This window comes from Haemaphysalis longicornis, unplaced genomic scaffold, assembly GCF_048455015.1.
Source record: "Haemaphysalis longicornis isolate Haplotype H1 unplaced genomic scaffold, Haemaphysalis longicornis Haplotype H1 scaffold_6, whole genome shotgun sequence".
NCBI classification, from domain to species: Eukaryota; Metazoa; Arthropoda; class Arachnida; order Ixodida; family Ixodidae; genus Haemaphysalis; species Haemaphysalis longicornis.
This window is the reverse complement of record NW_027526407.1, coordinates 201,619,470-201,639,986: the sequence shown is the minus strand read 5'-3', so window position 1 is coordinate 201,639,986 and position 20,517 is coordinate 201,619,470. Positions and strand designations below refer to the sequence as shown.

At 43.8% G+C, this 20,517-nt stretch overlaps 1 protein-coding gene across 1 annotated transcript in view; it reads right to left on the bottom strand.

The window, feature by feature from the left end:
• The window catches only part of LOC144143436 (arylsulfatase B-like), a 113,468-nt gene that overhangs the window by 16,010 nt on the left and 76,941 nt on the right, over nt 1-20,517 (bottom strand). The window contains exons 10-12 of the mRNA XM_077675191.1: nt 7,451-7,567; nt 5,753-5,912; nt 3,954-3,964 (exon numbers count right to left, since the gene is read on the bottom strand). Coding sequence (XP_077531317.1) covers nt 3,954-3,964; nt 5,753-5,912; nt 7,451-7,567 — 288 coding nt within the window. The remainder of the gene's footprint in view (nt 1-3,953; nt 3,965-5,752; nt 5,913-7,450; nt 7,568-20,517) is intronic.

The window sequence follows — 20,517 nt, the reverse complement described above, 5'->3', positions numbered from 1 at the left end:
ACTCTAACTCAACTGGTGTCTGTAATTCATGACTTCACATCAGCTGTAGCTAACCACCTTCAAATTGATGCAGTGTTCTTAGACCTATCAAAAGCATTTGACCGTGTGCCACATAAGTTGCTTCTTCACCAATTAAAATAAATTGGGCTTCCACAGAGGCTGGTCTACTGGATTGAAGCATATTTACTGAATCGTACTCAGTTTGTTCAATGTAAATCTCCTAGATCTAACCATATCAGTGTCATGTCTGGAGTTTCTCAAGGATCTGTGCTCGGACCACATATCAGTGTTATGTCCGGAGTTCCTCAAGGATCTGTGGTCGGACCATTATTATTTTTAATATTTATAAATGACGTTGCTGCTGGTATTGCTGATACCGTTACTGTGAAACTGTTCGCATATGACTGTGTTGTTTATTCGGTTATTAATGATATCTCAGGCCAGATGGTGTTAAATGAGAGCATTTGTAAACTTGCGGACTGGTGCTATTTAGGGAAAAATTCGGATCAACTTTAGTAAAACAGTATGCATGACAATAACAACAAAGCGAAATCCCCTACCGTCTGTGCAAAATTGGTGAACAAATTATTCAGAATGTCTCATCTACGAAGTAGTTAGGTTTAACGATTAGCAACAATCTTAAATGGGATGACCACATCGACAATATCTGCGCTAAAGCGTTCAGGAAACAATGCTTTTTGAGACGGAAATTGAGAACATCATCAAAAAAGGCCAAACTTGAAGCCTATCGCACTCGCATCAGACCAGTCCTCGAGTACGCCTCCATTGTATGGGACCCTTTCTATTCGAGAGATATTGCCAGAGTTGAGAGGATACAACGATTCGATGCAAGATTTATAATGCATGACTACCGATCCTCGTCATCTGTTACAAACATGTTGCAGTAGCTGGAATTGGAACCCCTTCACCTGCGTCGACAGGTTGCAAGGCTTAAATTTTTTTTCTGCTGTATAACAGTAAAACTGGTTTATGCAGAGATATGTATGTACATGCAGCACCACTAAGATCAACCAGATTAAATCACTCTAAAGTTGTACGCCCCTACTTTAGCCGAAGTAAGCGCTTTAAAATGTCTTATTTCCTCCGCACAACTGAACAATGGAACGCGCTACCTGAATGTATTGTCCAGTGTACTAATGTTACTGTTTTGAAAAATTGCTTCTAACACAGCTACAATAACCCCTCTCCTGCAAGGACAGCAGTGCTGCCTGCAGTATTTGTAAATAAATAAATAAAAAATAAATAAATAAATAAATAAATAAATAAATAAATAAACAAATAAAAAAGGTTTCGGATATACTCGGAACGTAAGCCTATCCATTGGACGTTTTCGGGCTTGCGCATTTCCGACTTGGCCTCGAAACTTTTTTCAAGGAACGTACTTGCCAACGGCTGTGCAATACTTTTAGAGGTATTTTCTGAAAAATTCCGGCACACAATGCGGGCAAGCGCTCGCGTGTTTTTTTTTCTCGCGTATAGAAACATGACCGACGTTTTAACTTCTGTCCTTACTCAAAGGTAACCTGAGCGTTACCAAAGTAAGCACCGCAGAAGAGCTACGTATTAAATAATCTTACGCGGGATGTTGTTTAACTTATAGTTCTGTCCTTCAAGGATATAAAATTATTGAGAAGGGGCAGGCGAAGTTGTGTCAACTCGAAGAGCTGCGCAAAAACTTGAAAATGTGCTGTGCATCAACAAAGTAAGAGGTAGGATACATTTTTATATTCCCAGGACATAGTATGAATGTTTACTGTGGATCACTGCACGCTGGATCTTTTTGGATTACGTGGAATTTTCTCTCAAAATTACTGTTTTATTTTGTATTACACATACCTTCCCGGCGAGGTGAGTTTCGTATTCCAAGTGCTGCAAAAGTTCGGGGAGAATCTTTAGGTGGAGTGGCAATCCAGCCGGTTCCATGGGGTTTAATGTGCGGTGCTGCATACCTTAGAAAAAGTAATACTCATTTTAATATCCTTAATATCCTGGAAACCAAACGCGATACTCAGTGTGTGCGCAATGCCTACTGAGCAGAGAGGGACAGATTTATTTAAATTCCTACCAAAGTTCTACTGTGGGTTTTAATGAAACCAACAAGCATCAACCAAAAAGGCTGTTAAACAATTGACCGAGGCCAAAATTTATTCAAATATTTGCAGTGGCTGCGGCCACGTTAACCGATTATCACCCGCTATATTAGAACAAAGCAATGTACTTGATTGTAAGCAATAGCTCCGGTCTTCTGGCTTATGAGCGTGGTTCCAGCTTGTTCTGTCGTCATTGTTTAGGGGAGAACTTTGAGCAAAATACAGATGAATTAAAAAATGGTTTCGTATAGCTACAACTAAAAAGAAAACCTGAAAAGGAGGATTAAGTCATAGCTTGTTGCTTTGGCCGCGGCAACTGTCGTCGCAGAGCGACCTTTGCCATGTTTACTGAAAACAAAAGAACGTCATATTTTTCTGTAGTAATTTTTATGCACTTTTAAAGCAATAATATCGTAATATCCTAAGACGTTGTGGAGCGCATTAATTTTTAGTAAACAACGCCGAGTCACGAATGGTCCTTAATCTGCAAAACTGCTCTATCAACAAGTCCTTCTCTCTAGAACGTAAATTCAGTCCGGTGACTTATAGAGGTCTTATAGAAAAGACCTAAAAAAAGGTTCCCGTGTTTTTCCACCAGCTGATTGAACGCCACTGCGATGACGGCCGCATCATCCTTATTAGCGGTAATCTAAAGTACTAGAGATTTTTTTTCGTCATCTGACACCATGTCCACTCATTTACATATATGCATCTTTGAAGCTCGTTAGTTCATGGTAAGGAACACTATTTTGCTGGGAACAAGTAGGCACGTGATCCCAGTCGAACAGCAACGTATAGGATAAGTCTTCGGAATCATCCCCATGAGAAACTTACCTGTGAAAATTTGTGTTGCAGAGGCGCTCATTGTGTACACATTGACTACGAACCTGATTTCGATTTGCTATACTTTCTGGTGAGGCGGTTAGTTTGTGGTAGAAGAGACTGCTGTGCCGACGTGTGACTGCATCGCTGTTCGCTGTTTATTCAAAGAATGGGATGGCACAAAGTTTGCGGGAGCGCTATTGCCTGCAGAAAAGATTGTCACTGGTCACAGCGCACTGTTGCACTTTCTTTGTACGGCTGGATTGTTTTACGCCCGCCTGGTCGCTTTAACTAGGTTATATCTTTTACTCTACACCCTCTGTCAACATTTTGTAGGCTAATCCGAAGCCTTCTCAACCACAATAAATTCAAAGAACAGGCGTAACCTGCAAGAGCGGAAGCTTTGGCGAGTTGGTAATACATTGCATTGGAATGCAGCGCCAATTTACACGAGGACAGAGAAGACAACAACAACATAGACAAAACGAAGCGCTATAATTACCTGAAATTTTATTTTGAAACAACACCACTTATATACAATAACATGGTGTTACTGAAGCACAAGGGACATATCATGAAGCCTAAAAGATAGCCTTAAAACTATACATTGCCACTAAAAAACACAAAGCCACTTTACGCCAGTTCGCCACGAGCCGATAGATATTGCAGTTCTTTTGCTGATAGTGAAGCGGACGGGACGCTGATCTAGTCGTTACCTTATTTATGAATTTCTGCGGCTTCGAGAATTTCTTGGGTAGTCTGGTCTATGGGTCGGCCTTGCATTCTTCAAACACCGGCCTGCAAGCCACAACGGAGGCAATGTGACCCCAGGTTGTCCCTAGCTGTATTAGATACCTTGTTACTGTATTCGCGCAGCCTTTCATTAAGGCATCGACCTGTTTGACCCACGTACCGCTTTTTTTCATGGGTGGAGGGGTAGTGAACACACTATTCCTTTTTGACAATGCACAAACTTTGCTCTGTGCTGCTTATCGCACCTCTTCCCCTGCGAAGGCTCACTGCTGACTTTTCTGCAAAGTCGCAAAAGCTTGTCGGGGGCGGAAGAAAACCCCTGTAAATCCTGAATCCTGCGCAATTTTCTTTATTCTGTGCGACAGCCCATGCATGTACGGAAGGACTGATAACTTATCTTTCTTAATTCTGGATTCTCTTCCTTGGGATTCGAGTGAGCCGCACTTTCCTAGTTCCTTGAAGAGCCCCAGAGAAATGGAGGGCGAAAGATGCCTCGGGCATCCCGCTTCCTTGAGGCATTGTGGTTGTCTTTGGAAGCTCTCGTGGACTGTATGGTGGCGGCATTTTTTAAGGGCATTCTTGTAGCAAGCCTTTATGACAGCTCTTCGTAGCAGCTTCGAGTGAGCGCAATCAAACGGTAATAAAGGCTTGCTGGACCTGGGCTCATACGTTCAACAGGTGTGATCTGAAAAAGACGAAAGCTTGATGGCCACAAACTTAAGATGGCCTTAAGGTGCAAGTCTTAAAAGAACTCTGGAAGTCCTGAAACAAGTCCTAAAAGAACTTGATGTTCACAAAGTCAGCAAAAGAAATGCGATATCTATCGGCTGGTGGTGAACTGGAGTAGAATGGCTTTGTGTTTTCTAGTGACAAGATACACTTTTAAGGCTATCATTGAGGCTCAATGATATGTCCCTGGTGCTTCAGTAACATCATGTTATTGTATATAACTTCTGTCGTTTCAAAATAAAATTTCAGTTCACAGTAGCGCATCGTCTCGTCTATGTTGTTCTCTTCTCTGCCCTCGTTTTAATTCGGGCTTCCCGCTAATGCAGGCTCAACCTTTATGTGTGGAAAAACATTGTATGAACGTAATAAGGAAAAATGTTTTCTGCTGCTTTCCGACATAAAGCGTTCGAGCCTCGCTATGTTGCCGTATGTCGAAGCTGCCCAAATGTGGGTTCTTCACATAGTGTTCATGTCTCTAAGTCCCGGTAAACTAAGGTTCAGAAGTATTCTTGGATATTGCTTTAATTATTGCGCATACAGTTTGCATGTTTTGAAGCAGGAATGCTCTCTGCTGTGCAAATGTAAGAAAAAAAGTGCCAAGAAAATGCCTCTCTTCTCTTTCCCGCTCACCTCTCATGATGTTCCTCATCCGTCTGGCTCCTCCCAAAATAACATGCCAGATGTTTGCTCAAATCTGTATACATTTGCCCCGTTCCACAGTTAAGGTTGGATGCCTCGATGCCAGCGCTGCCGTATGGCGGAGACGCGCGTGAATAGAGGCAACCTACTCCAAGTGTTATAGAACCACGTTGCCCTACACAACGTGCGTTCAAAGCGGAAGGTGAAAATTATCTAGTGGAACCTTTCGTTACTGATGCGGTTCGATTTGTTCAAATGCCGGCACGAACTATATAGGGCGGGCAACAGCAGGTAACGGAATGTATTTTTTTTTCTGCAATTCATGTAGTATTTTATGCGATATCGCAAAAACCAATCATATATAAAGGAACCCTACAGATATTACTTATACATATAAATGTTTTCTGCCTTATATCTGCGCAATGTCCTGTTCTTGTTCGACAATGTTAACAGGTATTACCATGTGAACCACACATAAAAGTTTAGATTTAACGGTGGGTATATAAAAATATTGCGCAGCTTCTGTTTCACTTTGGCCGGTTTGCTGACTTGAGTTACATACAGACAAATAACGACACACAGACAGACCAACAGACAGGCAGGCAGACAGACAGACAGACCGACAGACAGACAGACAAACAGAAATTTCATCGTTAAAGCAGCACAAGAAAGGCTGTCGTCTTATAAATTTCGCCGACCTGTGTGGATGGGGTAAAGTCCCGACATGAGGCTGGCCCTGGAGGGAGAGCAGAGCGGCTGCACATAGTAGTTGTTCAGTATCACCCCAGCACTGGCTATGGCATCTATGTTGGGCGTAGGGATTTGAGAGGAGCCGTACGCGCTGAGGTCGGCCATGCCCTGCGCAGCACAGGTGATTGTTACTACCTCTATTGGGAGTAATGACGCACAGAATTGCCCGCCGAATATGGGACGCAGTGCACGCATATCTAAGCCGAAAGCGTTGGTTTGGGCACTATAAGAAGCATCGACAAGGTGTTTGTATGGTCACGTGAACCTCACTATACAAAAATTCACCTGAGATTCCAAAAGCGGCGCAGCGCCCAGGTTTTCTTCCAAAATCAACAGTGGGGGATTATCCTCGGCTCTACTCCATTTCACACATAACGTACAAAATCCCAGTACCTGCGAAATTAGTCCGGAACAGCGTAAAATGAGCCAATACCATTGCTTCACCTCGCATCGTGGCTCAGTTACATTAGGCGTGCGCCGGAGAATGGAACCAGTTCAAAAGGGGATGCTGCGACAACAACTTGGGATATTTTTGTTGAAATATGTTATACGACATGAAAATAAAATAAGCGCAGAAAAAGCAATCCTCCCTCCTGGCGAGAGAAAAAACAGAAGGTATTCCTTTCATACTTCAGGTGTCAGTTCATACTACCGGAGTGTTTGCCCTGCACTCGACACACTCCACGTCGACACGTGGTACCATCTCTGAGTTCCTGTTTTAACAGGTGCTTAAAGTGAAAAACTAATGAATGTTGCAGCAGTGAATGTTTATAAACGCACTCCGTTTTGATAACAGCAACAAAATCATGAGTATAGTCATTCAGTTTACAGTATTTAGAGTTTAATTGCTTTGAGTAGCCCGGCATTTCCTTCCCTTCGCCAGAAGTGCCTTATTACTTTATCCAGCTTTGGCAGTGTTGTGGGTCATGTATGAACCGCATTATACTCCTGAACAGACTGGGCAGGGAATATTGATTCCTCTCCTCGCCGAGTGTTTTCATCAGCGCATACAGTATAATGGGTGCCAGCGACGTAGGCGGTAGGTTAATGACTATGCGTGCTGCAAGCTTGCGAACCATGGAAGCGCTGTTGTGGGTTGCGGGAAATGTATGGCTGCTGTGAATGACGCAACCGCGAGCAAATGTTCGCCTGTCTCTGAATTTGTAGATAATGCAAGGCGGACATGACGGGTTCTTGGCTTTATACCCTACATTATACAAAGTAGTGGCAATGGAGCTTATCCGGTTGTCTGGTACAAAGTAAATGAAAACCAATCGTTGTAAATATGAGTTATTTGTAAACTTATGAGCGGGGTACGCCACTGCGCAGGTATTGCTTCCTGTGCTCGGACAAAGTGGCCGTGGTTCTGCCACGTAGTGGGGGAAGTGTGGCACGGGTCGCCGTTCCTCTCCTAGGTGCACCGGACGAACATGGCACCGAGCATTCTTGTAGCTCCCGTACAATTTTACGTGGATCGCAGTGGATAGCGGTGTATCTCTTTTGAGTTGCTAGCTAATATGGGTGGGTGATGATATGTGCATTCTGTCATCGGAAGACTGTGCCATTCGCTGACGTGCAGCTTGTCGGCCGTAATGTCTAGAGTTGATGGGGAATAAAGGCAGTAAAAATAATGGCGCATCACTCACCAGGTCGTCATCAAGAATGAACACAATGTGAGGTGGTTTGGTATTTGGTTGAGCAGAACCAGCACTAGTCACCACGGACATCAGTAGAACGAATGTCATGTTTATGAGCGGCATGATCTGAAAGTATCAATACAATGCCGCAGCCGGGGCGAGAAGAGACATCAAAATTACCACTCTCGAATTTCCCCACGTTAATTTGACATGAAAAGTAAACATGGATACCTAAAACGCCACAGCAGAATTCTGTAATCACTCATCACAACTAAGCCACTCGCCGAGAAACCAAGGAAATTAATAGGTAATTACTCGTAGCGAGTGGTAAATACCTTAGCAATTACTTCTAATAAAAAAAGGAGCAACGGCCTTCTGTTCCCTCGCAAAAGCAGTAAAATGTTCCGCTCCCTCAAAAACTAAGATTTAGTGTGCCTGCTCTTGATCCTGTGCAACTGAAGGTGGAAATAGATGGTGTTTTCTCTGCTGGTTCGTCTAACATTTTCCTTTGCTGCCCAACCTTTACTATTCTCGCCTCCTTTCGTTCCACTCTTCTTCCTGACGTTTTACTTCCTAATCTGTTCCCCTTCCGGCACCCTGTCTCCCACCGGCTGCTACTCTTTACCTGAGAACCTCCTCCACATATTACTTTACACCTTCTCTCACCCCTCCTTCTGGTGGAGGCGAGAAGCGAAAACGCGCGCGTATTCCAAAATTTCGGCTCACTTTGAATATCACAACGTGGCCAAACTTAATGCAGAGCCTTCCACTTAGGCACGTCTCATCGCCTGTGTAGCGTTGGTGCGTTGTACCTAATGCGCTTCTTAGCTTTCCCTCCTTCCTCCTCCATTCGTTCTGTTCTCGCTCCACCCACTTTCCCCCTCCACCCTCTCATCCAATTCTGTCTGGCTATCTGTCTGTCTCTCTTTATGTCTGTGTCCCTCCCTGTCTTTCGGCATGACTGCCTATAGGCGAAGTCTGCCAGAAATGTTATTGGCGTGTGTGCTCACTGGTTTGCAATTAACTTTCTGTCAGTCGTAATGCCCCACTTGCAACCAACCGGTCATCCTGTGACCGGCATACATTTGTCCCCAACTGTTGAACAACGACTGGCCTACTCGATGGTTTTCGTCGAACTCATTACTCGACGACGAACAATAGCTTAATTCGAAAAAGGCTATTCTTTCAAAAAAAAAAACCGCCGAACACTGGATCATTCATTTTTCAAAGCAAAGCTTTAGGTGCCTCCCTTGCGCCGTATATCGCAGTACCAAAACGCACTGCAGGAACGCCTGCTTTACAAAAAGAGGTTTATACAACGAGACATGACGACCGTGGTGATGGGGATGAAACGCGGAACGCCCCAAAGGCAGTGTATTCTTTTATGACCATTCTGGTGACCGCAATCCAAAATGTGTTCCTCGGTGTATAGAGCCAACGTCTGTCCCAATGCGACATCACAACACGGTCGAAGCAGTTTGTATTTTGGGCTTTGACTACGTTGCGTGGGAGGAAGCTTGACATCTTAACCATGCTTCTATTAAAAAGGGCTGTTGGATTTTTTCAGTAATTGAGAGTTCTACAGTTGTAAGCGTTACGACAAGGTATAACCGCCATGTCAGAAGAAAACGAAACAATACCTATACGTGAAACCAAAATTTTCTACCTCCCCAGTTCCACCTCGCAGCTAAAATATGTGTGTGGTTACGTTTATCAAAAGCTACTTCAACTCCGGTATGAACAGGTCGAATGTGCAGGGAAAAGTGGGGAGAAAAATATTTTTGTGTGGAGACACCTGCTCAATTTATTTATTTTGTGTTTCTTTATGTGTATGGTATATTTTATTTGATTGGACGACTTTTTTTCCAAGGCGATAAACGGCGCGATTTCAGAATGCCAGGGGAGGAAGTTGTGGGGTTTAAAACACCTGGCGGCGTTTGCTATTTTTCTGTTATCTTACAGAAAACTGCCAAGTTTAGCGCGTTTTTTACTCGCGTTGAAAAGAAAATAATGCGCAAAGTGAGATTTTTGCGTCAATAGTATTGTGTGACGTGTACAATTAGCGTACATGTTTGTATAGAAACACTGTGCACATTCGTTCCTAGTATTCCCAAACTCGAACAGTGAAGTTAGTGAAATAACGGGGAAGGGTACCTGATAGCGCCACTGCCATTAACGTGTTCCTTAGAGCAGTGCGCTTTGGGCGGCAGAGTAGATTAAGAGGGCCATCTGAAACATCAATTCTTTTATGGCAACCGCATCTGATTAATTTGCAGCTCCGTACTGTCGGCCATGCTCCTTAGTCACTGTAGGATATTTTGGCTATTTGCCAAAGCATTTCACTACTAGCTAAATAGCTGAAAGACGCGTACAACCGCCCAAGTTGTCAAGTTCCTACGTTTACAAAGCAATATGTTTATGTAGAATTGTCTGTCGTGAAAAGAATATGCCACTATAATATGAAAAGCAGTGTGGGCCAAATAAAAAGAGGCCCTAGTATTTCAGCGAAACACATGGCTACTGAAACGTTTCTTTCCTCTCTCTTTAACGTGGCAATGCAGTGAGATAAGAGCCTTATTCATTACTAACACCAACAGCAATGCCCGGGAGATGGGCCGATCACACGAACTTTCCTTTGTCATGTATTTCTTATCCGGAACGAAGGGCAATTGATTTGTACTAATGTCCCGTCAATACGTGTTGCAGACAGAGTAGATTTTTTTGAAGGAAAGACGACAAGGATGGAGCTAAGACTGTGTTTGTTTAACAAACCTTCTTTTGCATATAGATTTTGATGGTCGGGGCTCTCCCTACGTCGCTTGTTTGTTTAGCAAGTTAGAATTTTTGTATGAAACTTTAAATAGGAAGTTACCCGAGAGCTGTTTGCAATGCAGTGACTGCAAAAGCATGAGCGTCCAATTGCTAAGCGCGTGCACTGATTGTTATGAGCCTTCTGTGCCTCTGCGCCATCTTCTTCTTTCAGTCACAATGACTCGGCATATGCCCGCGTTCGTATGGTCAGCCTGAGAGACATATTTGAGGTAACATACTTGTCTGCTACCCAAATAGTTATTTCCGAAATTAGTGCGCTCAAATGATTCATACAGGCATCTACCCATGTCTCCGGTGCAAGTATTCTGCCGAAAGCCGCAATAAGCTCACTAGCCCTCAATTATCTTTTTTTCCTTTGCGTCGCTTTCTAAATGTCGCTTGCTGTGCTGCAGCATGTAGACACGCTTTGCATCGCAATTGAAAAAGGACATTATTACAAGCACCACTTCGGGTGTCGCTACTTCATACTGTGGCAATTTAACATGAAATCGTTTATATGGGCTTCAGTAAAAGCCTGTAAGACACTGTTCGGGGTGGAAGCCACAACGCCTTCACTTATTCCACTTTTATTCAGCAGCACTCGTCTAGATGTTGGGGTACTTGACATTCACGCTAATTGTATATCCCACAGATCCTTTTTTTCCATACCACGCAGAGCGAAATTTATGCGATCTTTTTTTAAACTCGTTTGTTAACTGGAGCTTTTACGAGAAACTCGGCCTCACTCCGTGCAGTCGTTCGGCTGGGTGCTGGTCTTTGGCCTTTTGCCGCTTTGTCGGCCATCCGTCCGCAATATTTTTCGATTCGGTATGTCTTGGAACGTCAGTTTTTGTGCGGAGTAAGAATCCCTTTCAGAATAATAAAAAACGATCTCGTCTTGCGCATAGAGCAAGGAAAGTTTCGCACGTTGCGTGTTGTATAGGAATGAATTGCGAATGCCTCCTTCAAGTAAACTACGCCGTACATCAGTCGGGCGATCTCTTAAAGAGCGCAACCATCATTGGCATCGCCGATGAATTCGAAAACATTCAAGTGCGCGCAAGCAAAGCTGACCGTTTTGTACTGATGCAAGAAACCAGCTCGTGTTAAGTGCAGCGTGGCGTCATGAGGACAACGTGGAACCATGTCTTTTTAGACACTCGAGCTCGAGAAGCCGAGAATCCCAGGGCGGTGCGAGAGGACTTTGTCGTAAAAATTGTTACAGGAAGAGTCTAGTTATTTACTTATTAACGTTGTGACACGTGCATCCGCATGATTGTTTCCAGTTTATAGAGGATGTAATCCTCTTTTTTCTGCTTCATTTAGTTAGCCCCAGGGGACGTTCACGAGGAGAATTAGTTCTGTGAATGAGTATGACGCGCACTGCGCGGGACGCAGTACAGCGTTGTTTGCTCGTGAACTATGTTTATGTTCGCTTGGTTTGTTACTTAGTTCAAAGTGAAACCTGTGGGTGGACGCTGTAGCGCATGGCAAACTATATTTTGCGGACGCCGTGAAAGTAATGTTTTCGCAATAAGACACGTTGTCCGTGTTACGCGCGTGGCGACGGCCTTCAATTTGTCCAAATACGTGGAGGCTCACGAAGAGGATTCAACATAAATTGTGGACGACTCAGCGAATAATGGAACGGATCTTGACAGGTGAAATATTAAGCGACAAGAAGAGAGCAGAATGGGTCAGGAAGCAAATGCGTGTTGAGGACATATTAATTGAATTTAAGAAGAAGAAATGGACGTGGGCAGGGCTTGCAATGCGAAGTCAAGATCACCGTTGCTCATTAAGGGTAATAGAGTGGATCCCTAGTGGAGGCAAGCGTGGCAAGGGGCGGCAGAAAGTTGGATGGGTATATGAGATCGAGAAGTTTTGCGGTGATCAATTGGTCGCAGCTAGCACAGGACCGGCAAAATTGGATATTCGTGGGAGAGGACTTTGTTCTGCCGCGGGCGTAGACAGGCTGGTGATGATGACTCTTAAAACATTAGCGGCATTCCCGTAACTTCTTAACTGCAGCTAGGATTTACGTTACTCGTTACTCGCTACGTTACGTGCCCTAGCCTTTTCGTATTGTTCCCTTGATCTACATAGTATGTACGTGTTCCTTATTGTTTGAGTGCCCTAGCAGCATGATTGCTTACATTTATAGGCAAACATTCCCCAAACAGTCAGTAAAAACATAGCTCCTTACCAAAGCAGTCGCCATAGAAGACTTGTCTCGTTATGATCTCTCAAGATCTAAACCGGTAAGGAGAACTATGTAGGTAGCACGTAAATGAAATCTGTTGGTTTGGACATGTGAAGAGGGCTTCGCCAGGCAGGAAATTGCTCAACCACAGAAGTTATTCCGCAAGGGTGCTTTTTATGCTCAACCTTTTGTGTGCGCACTTACAAACCGATTCTGACGTGTGTGGACCTATATTTTTATTACTTTTAATGCAACGGAAAGGAGTCGAAATGAAAAAATTGAATCCTTATCTGCCACAAGTGTTATTCGGAAAATAGTCGACAGAAAAAAAGAACAAACTAATTTCCATTGCACATTTCCAGCTATGTGAAACAATGATTTGTTGGTGTGAAAAAATCTGTAGAAATTCTGATAATTCTCACTCAACAAGGTTGTCTACATTGCAAGTTCTTTAGGGACACGTAACGCTATCAGTCGCCAAATACTTCGGGTATTATTTTAAAAGTTGTTTAGTTTCGCAAAGGATGCAAGTTTCCGCCATTACAGCGATTGATTGCTTTTACTTGGCAAATTTTGCATTTACCAGCAGATGCATAGTTTACAGCGAGAGTCTGACCGTTTTCGCAATTTTTTATGTGTATTTCAACATTCTTTTCGTATTTTTAGATGACTGTTTATTTTACAGAGGAGTTTTTGGGATGCATATCTGATTTCGTCTGCCTGCTTTTATAAAATTTTTATTTTTTGGTAATTTTGTGTTTCTGAAAATTTGTCTTGACCAATTATCTATATTTGGTAAATTTACTACTTACATAAATTGCTCAAATTTACGAATATGCAGAGCATTACGCGGTTGACTCATTTTCGCAATTAAAATATTCTTATTCCCAATGCTCCTGTCCAGGCTTTCTTTGTTTAGTCTTCGCTGTTTCTCGAAGTGCGAGAAGTACATTTTTTTTCGTCTGCTCGCTTTCCGAAAATGTTGATTCAGTCTCTTCGTTGTAATTTTGGATTTTTAAAGTGTGTGCACAGTCCAAGTCGAAGTCAAATTTGTTTCCCTTTCAAAAGATAAAACCAGATTTGTATAGATACAGCGGTCCCAGAGTCCTTAGACGGTATGGGACCCTCGATAAAGAATGCTAATATTGACTTTTTGAAGCTTCAAGTAAACCAAACAATCATGACCACACCTAATGACGTCAGAAGTCAAAATAATGCAAGACGAGATTTGAAAATCACCAAGCACTATATCAAACTAAAACATAAATTTACAAAAATAGAAACAATATTCTTTTAACTGTATTAAACATAAATACTTGAATTCACAAAATTCGACACAATACTATAGTGAACACAGAGGAGTTTTATGTAAAGGTACTCAAGACCAAACTGCACGAATAATTGGCAAACATTGTAAGCGCGATTTTCGAAGTGAACTACAGCAAAAAAACGTTTATACATTCAAAGCTTTTATGGGCGATAATGTCGAAGGCGAGAGGGAGGCTATTTCATATTAAAACTGCCGTAAAGCCTGAAAATTTCTTGCGGCCATTAGTCTGCACAGCTGGTAATGATAATCGTTATTGGTTGTAACCCGGGTGAACATGTTAATCCTTTAGTGGTTCACATTGATGGCAGTGTATAAAATGTAGCAATAAAGGAAGTTGTAAAAATATTCATAAATTGTAGGAAAATAATTGATTTACAGGCACAATCTACTCACACATAACACAGCTGGAGCTCCAGAATGACGTAAGCTACGTGGTATAATTGGAATGGAAGGATTCACGATACATTATATTGACGTGATATGAGAGTTATATTTATTGCCTAGTATCTCTGTTTGCCTTATTATTGAGATACTTGTATCACTTCGGCCAATTATGCACTTTTGTGGAAACTCAGGGCGTCACATGATTGGTTCATTACCGCTATTTTCTCTTCGTATTTTCACTGTTCTTTGACAGGCTTCCTTAGTTCAGTGTTGGGTTTTGGGGGGAGATGCAAAGGATGCATATTTTTTTATTTCGTAAGTAGGAATTTGCAACTTTTTATTTTTATATTTATTTCATTTTTTTTGTTATCGATATTTCGTTAAACAACATATCTCAAATTACCGCCATTATAACGATTAAACATGTTACTTCTGGTAACGATGCATTTTTCTGAAAATGCAGGGCGTTACATGGCTGTTGGAGGACAAGGCTCTGGTTCTTCAAGGCAGTCAATGCAGCGCATTAAAGGCACAACTTGGAGAGGAGGAAGCACACGCTGTTGCGTCGCTCCTATCCACCGGGCCGTTTCTCTATCTGCCCTTCCAATTCGGCCGTCATGATCATAACAAACAAGAAAGGCAGAGTTCCATATCGTGACCTCATTAACATCTCCATTGAGAATACCCCAATTTCCAAAAGAGACTCACTAAAAATTCTTGGTCTTACTTATCGCTATACGGGGAGGAAAAACACCCAGAGAACAAGCGCACAGAGCTGACTCCTCTTGAAACATAAGCGAGCACAGCCGCCCATCACTGCCGAGAACGACGATACATATATACTTGTATCACCACCACAACCGCCCCCTACATAATCAGGAGGTGACCTCCTGCCGCCAGATACAAACCGACAGCTATCCCAAAGACGCCCTAGTGGATGTAAGATACACACCATGCCCTCGGTTACCAGTAATTGCCCACCACAACCTGGCACCTTGTACCAACGATAAGGCAGTGTTTATGAAGCACATCCAGTACCTTCAAAGCTCATTGACCAAACGAGTGCTAGGTGGCGCACGCGGCCATTACCGATTCCTTAGCTTAGCGTCGCGTGGTAAAGAGAGTTGAGCGCTAGCGCGGACTCGGGCTACCAGACTAGAGGAGGTTCCCCACCATAACTGCCCTCTACGATTCAGTAACGACTGAAGCATGTTTTATTATACTCAATCACTCTTTCATGCACTCACCTAAATTACACCAAAATCCTCCAACGCATTTTTTTCGGAGCTTTTCAACGTAATAATGGAGAAAACCAACGATGCCAAATTTTTTAGGCCAGCTATAGTAGAGCATTCTTAACGTTGATGCCATAAGAATATTCCTACGAACTACAGAAAAGAACTATTTTATGTCAATAAAAATACCTTTCATGTTGAACACTCATATATTTTGTTTTTTTGTGCAAAGAGTTTTGAATGCAGTCGGTACTGTAGTTCATCATGAGTACATTGCATTTAGACAATGTCCTAAAACTACTAAACTTACCAAACTGAGGGTTATTCCTTATTAAGTTCTCGAGCTGTTCAACCAAGCGAAACCCGATCAAATGAACTAAGAAGCCACAGGTTAGGTTGTCAGCCTGAGAAATATTCATTGCTGCAACGGTATATGCTTAAACATTGTATATCATCTGTGCCTAGAATATTCATCTTTAGTTTACGTAACCATTATGTCCTATATTCCTTTCTTGTATTATATTTTGAATCGACCTTCAATAATGATGCTCTCAGGTTATCTTCGTAAGCTTTTCTGACTAGTGCAAGAGCTGTGTTTGTATTTTTCTGATCTAAATATTCATTTTTCCCAATTCCTTCAGTTGTGTTTGCGTTTGTACAAAAACACGGTGAATGTAGACACCAAACCCTTCGATGCAGCCATCAATGCTGGGTGTAATCACTGGGTTACCCGAACGTTAGAATTGTAATGTCAACGAATGACCCTTCTGGCACCTACTTCACTGGAAGCAGAGAAAAAAAGCGTTTTCTTTGTTATATCTCAAGTCATAATCACATTATTTTTACAGCAGACGAAGAGTCCCACCATCATTCACTTCTCCATCCGGTTGCCGTTGGCCAGACCAAGGAAAATATGGCTTGGTAGTGTGTTATCACCACCTCGTTCGTTTCACCTCAGGAGACGACTTTGATTACGGAATCTGTTCATAAGTCTCCAGGTGTGGCCGCGTTTTAGCACAATAAGAATGAATCTGTGCCCCAATAAAATTAGTAAAAAAATATTTTGAGGATCATCTTAGTTCTTCTGCCTTCTCAATTCAACTCATGTGACATGCATTACTTGTTACTCTGACCGCTATCTCCATCTTAAAAGCAAACACCGCGTGGGGCTTCTATGGCGCGTGCATAATGTCTTTTGAATGTTTGATCCTGTGCAATGCCTTCGTTTCAAAACCACTATGCATCAACCGTGTCTAGTTATACAAACCGGGAGAGGCGGGCGCCCGTAACCTTCTGTGATGAAAACTCTCGGATTACAGGTGGCGCAACCTAAAAAAAAAATTGTTGAGGAGCCGAATTCTCTAAACCTTGATCATGGTTATTAATCGACGTGGTTTTGGTGTTAAAACGCGTGTATTCCATGGATCGGTGATGTCTGTGATGTGCGTAGGTCTGTACTACTAACACAGGGCATACCCGTGTTCTGGGCCCAACATGGCGTGCAAAACAAAGCCATAGTGCACATTGATGAAACAATAAATACGTGCCGCTGCATGCCAATACCATGTTTGTTTCAAAGGACGACAGTCGTTTTAAACATTTTGCCTTTAGGAGAAAATGTTGTGGATCTAAAATGTGCTACTTGAAAAAGGTCAAAACTAGTTTGTAGAGCACGAAAATTTCAGCTAAAATGAATCTTCTAGCGCTCCCCATTCCGCCATTCCGATGGCTATTGCAAAGGTTTTGCAGATGGCACAGAAGTTTCACAGTGTCTGGTTAGGTTCGAATGGAATGCACAGGTTAGCCCCTAGGCACGCTAAAATGAACGGGGTCTGGTGTAAACAGGATGTACTAGCATACTATGGTCGGTACAGAATGTTAAAGCATAAAAATCTCCAATAAAGTTGAAACCAGGATACCAATGTGAAAGTGCATTGTGGTTACCGTAATCGTAGAGGGCGTGAAGCGCACTTCGGTTATTGCGCGACTGAAACGGCTCGTGAATTCTGGCGCTATTACCTGCCTATGCTATGATGCTTACGCTATGAGCTGAGCTGGGAAAAGACAAAATGATTTCTTCCTTCCTGAGCTCGGTATCACACGCCCCTGGCCTTGAAAAGAAAATAAAGTGGTGTCTTACTTTCCTTGAATAAACTAGCCTATACTGCGGCAGACTTCATCATAGCTATATGAAAGGAAGTTGAGCGTTCTTTTTTCTCAAACATTTATTGGCGCCAGATAGAGCAAATGGGCCATGAAAGGAAATGGCTGATACCGAACGTACCACCTCACCCATAAACTGCGTGTCCTTATCGCTGTAAATCAGCTGCTTTGGGGTTACACAGGCGTGGCTTACCGGACGGATGCTACCTGTTTTCTCAAAACGCATTTCAGCAAAATAGGTCAGCAGCGTACGCGTGCGTCAGAGGAACCTTTTACTGCAAAGCAGTATATGTCTAACCCCCCCCCCCCCCGCCCTCCAAGTTTTTAATCCGGTGTCATCGATTTACTTGGCGCCGTTCTGGGGCTTTTCACCACCACCATAGGCACCTCTTTCACAACTATTTTCCTTCTCGCCCCAACCGATGCCCCCTTGTAAAGTTGCGCAGGCTGCAGCTAACGGCGATATTCGGCTATAGATGATTGCGAAAAATAAACTGAAGCACGGATGGGCGGTGAAGATGCACTGACGACTACTACAAATTGTGCGCAGCAGGTGCTGCAGTCTTCTCGGTCACGGCGCATTTCGACTGCGTCTAAATAAGTGTTCGCGTGATCAGCGATTGTACGACGGCATGCGCTAATCCGCTGCTTCCTTGCAGTGTACCGCCGCCGCCGGCCAGCATGTTGCAACTTGTGTTCGAATCTCCCGCGCAAATTTCCCGTGGTTCGGATTAGCCCCGCGCAAGGGAGCAGCGAGCATGTTGTTACATATCGTGTTGGAACCTCCTGCGCAAAAGTCCAGAAGTTTGTGCTAGCGGAGAAAGGAACAGCGTCTGGGGAAAGTAAAGGGGGGAGGGCGCTCCTTGCTGGCGACACATGAAACATGTGTGAAAGAAAGGCAGTGACTAAGATGACGCGGTAGCCGCACGTGTCGTACTCCACTTCACCCTTCGCATGACGCTCCTATCCGTTTTTTTCTTTCGTCGCTGCTGCGCTCGCTCACTCCCGGGAAGCCCAGGCAATGGCTGCCAAAGGGCAGCCCCCTAAAACCACTGAAACCCGCCGTCGCGGCGTAGGCCACTTCTAAGCACGCGTACAAGACCGGTTCCCTGTTTATGCGTGAGCAGTTTTGTAGTGAAAAATAGTGGTGGGGAGGAGGGCAGGCGTGATCGCACAGCTATACGTTGCATGCCCATACTGATGGATGGTATGTCTGTTGTGCTGGTACGAGATTTAAAAGCGGACTTTAAATGGCCCAATGGGACCTGTCCGCAGTTCATAGCAGTAGAGCGGATTGGATTTGTGTGTTAGGCTAAGTTCAGATTACCGGCGCAAAACTCATATCGTGATCTATTGACATAAAAAAACGCCATGTCAAGCACTTCAGTTATCTGAAACGCAAAATAACGTCAATAAACGTGAAATAACGACGCCGCATTCTGCAGTATGTTGCCGCCGCTCCTGACATTTCAGGTCCTGGCGTGCTGGCTGCCCGCGGGCATGCCCGCACTCCAACCTGCGCCGTTCGTGCTCGCCCCTGCCGAGCGCCTCCCTTCCGTGCGGTTGCCTGTCGACGCTCGGAAACACAGCACCTCGCCACCTCCACCCGTGCACCTGCCTCCGCTGACCAGCCCCGCATGGCTTACGAGCTCCGTGACGTAACCCTCGCCGAATTCTACGAGCCTACTTAAACTCCGGAAAGCCGCCAAAAGTCCAAGGCATGACGCCGCATTCCGCCATATGTTGACGCCGCTCCAGACATTTCAGGTTGGTTACTCCAAACTTTCTAAAGAATTTAGGAGCGGCAATCGTTTTCTTGTGGCGGTGCCGTGCCCCTACGACTTTAACTGGGTGTGCCGCAGTGACACCAGAGACTGGCTATTTTGATTTCTTAACTGTTGTACGTCCGCGGTGTGCCATGTTGCATTGTCGCAATTGCTGCTAGCTCTATCAGGCGACGTGGAGTCGAACCCAGGCCCTGGTAGCATTCAGGAATCTAGTACGCAGATCGACGCCGGAGATATCTCTGCTGTCATGCAGATGCTTACCAGGCTCGCGTCAGGTCAAGAAAAAATTTTGTCGGATTTAGTGGACGTACGGACTAGACAAATCGCCACTGACGAAAAAGTGAAGAGCTTGACTGAACGTGTCGATATTCTAGAACAAGCTCGCTCGCCGTCCAGTAACTCTTCGGCCGATTCCAAAGCCACGTCTGCATAAATAGCTGCTTTGAATGCTTCCACGGATGATTCCGAAAAAAGTCTACGAAGGAACAACCTTCTCTTTTTCGGTTTTGAGGATAATCCGTCCGAAACCTTGAAGCAAGCCGAAGAAACTGTTGTTGAGTTCTGCTATTCTAAGCTAGGTGTATCGCTTGACCCACTTAATATTGAACGAGCGCATAGACTGCGCTCTTACAGTGAAGACAAAAACCGGACCATAATAGTTCGCTTTGTTAGATTCAAAGATAAAGATGCGGTGTTGGGGGCGGGTCCGAAGCTAAAGTCCAGTGACATTTCCATCAGGGAAGACTTCTATCGTTCAGTGGGCTTAGCACGCAGGAAACTTACCGAATTTTCAAAGGCTCGCTCTTCCTCCTATAAATTAAGGCATGATAGGCTTCGTATCGACGGACGAGACTTCATTTACGACGCTGATACGGATAATGTCGTGCTGCAAAAAAAGTGAACTTGAAACCGAGTCGAGCAATCCCTGTTACCGCAGTTAACGATTCCGTCAGCGTTCCTCGATGCAGCCTTATTGAATATGAGCCATGCCGTCCATCAGTGGTAAACATCATGCTTATCAATTGCCGAAGCGTCAAGAACAAAACCGAGGAGTTAACAGGGCTCGTATCATCTTTTAGCCCTGACATTGTTATCGGGTCTGAATCTTGGTTCGATTAATCGACTTCTAGCTCTGAAGTATTTCCTTCGGAATATGCGGCCTA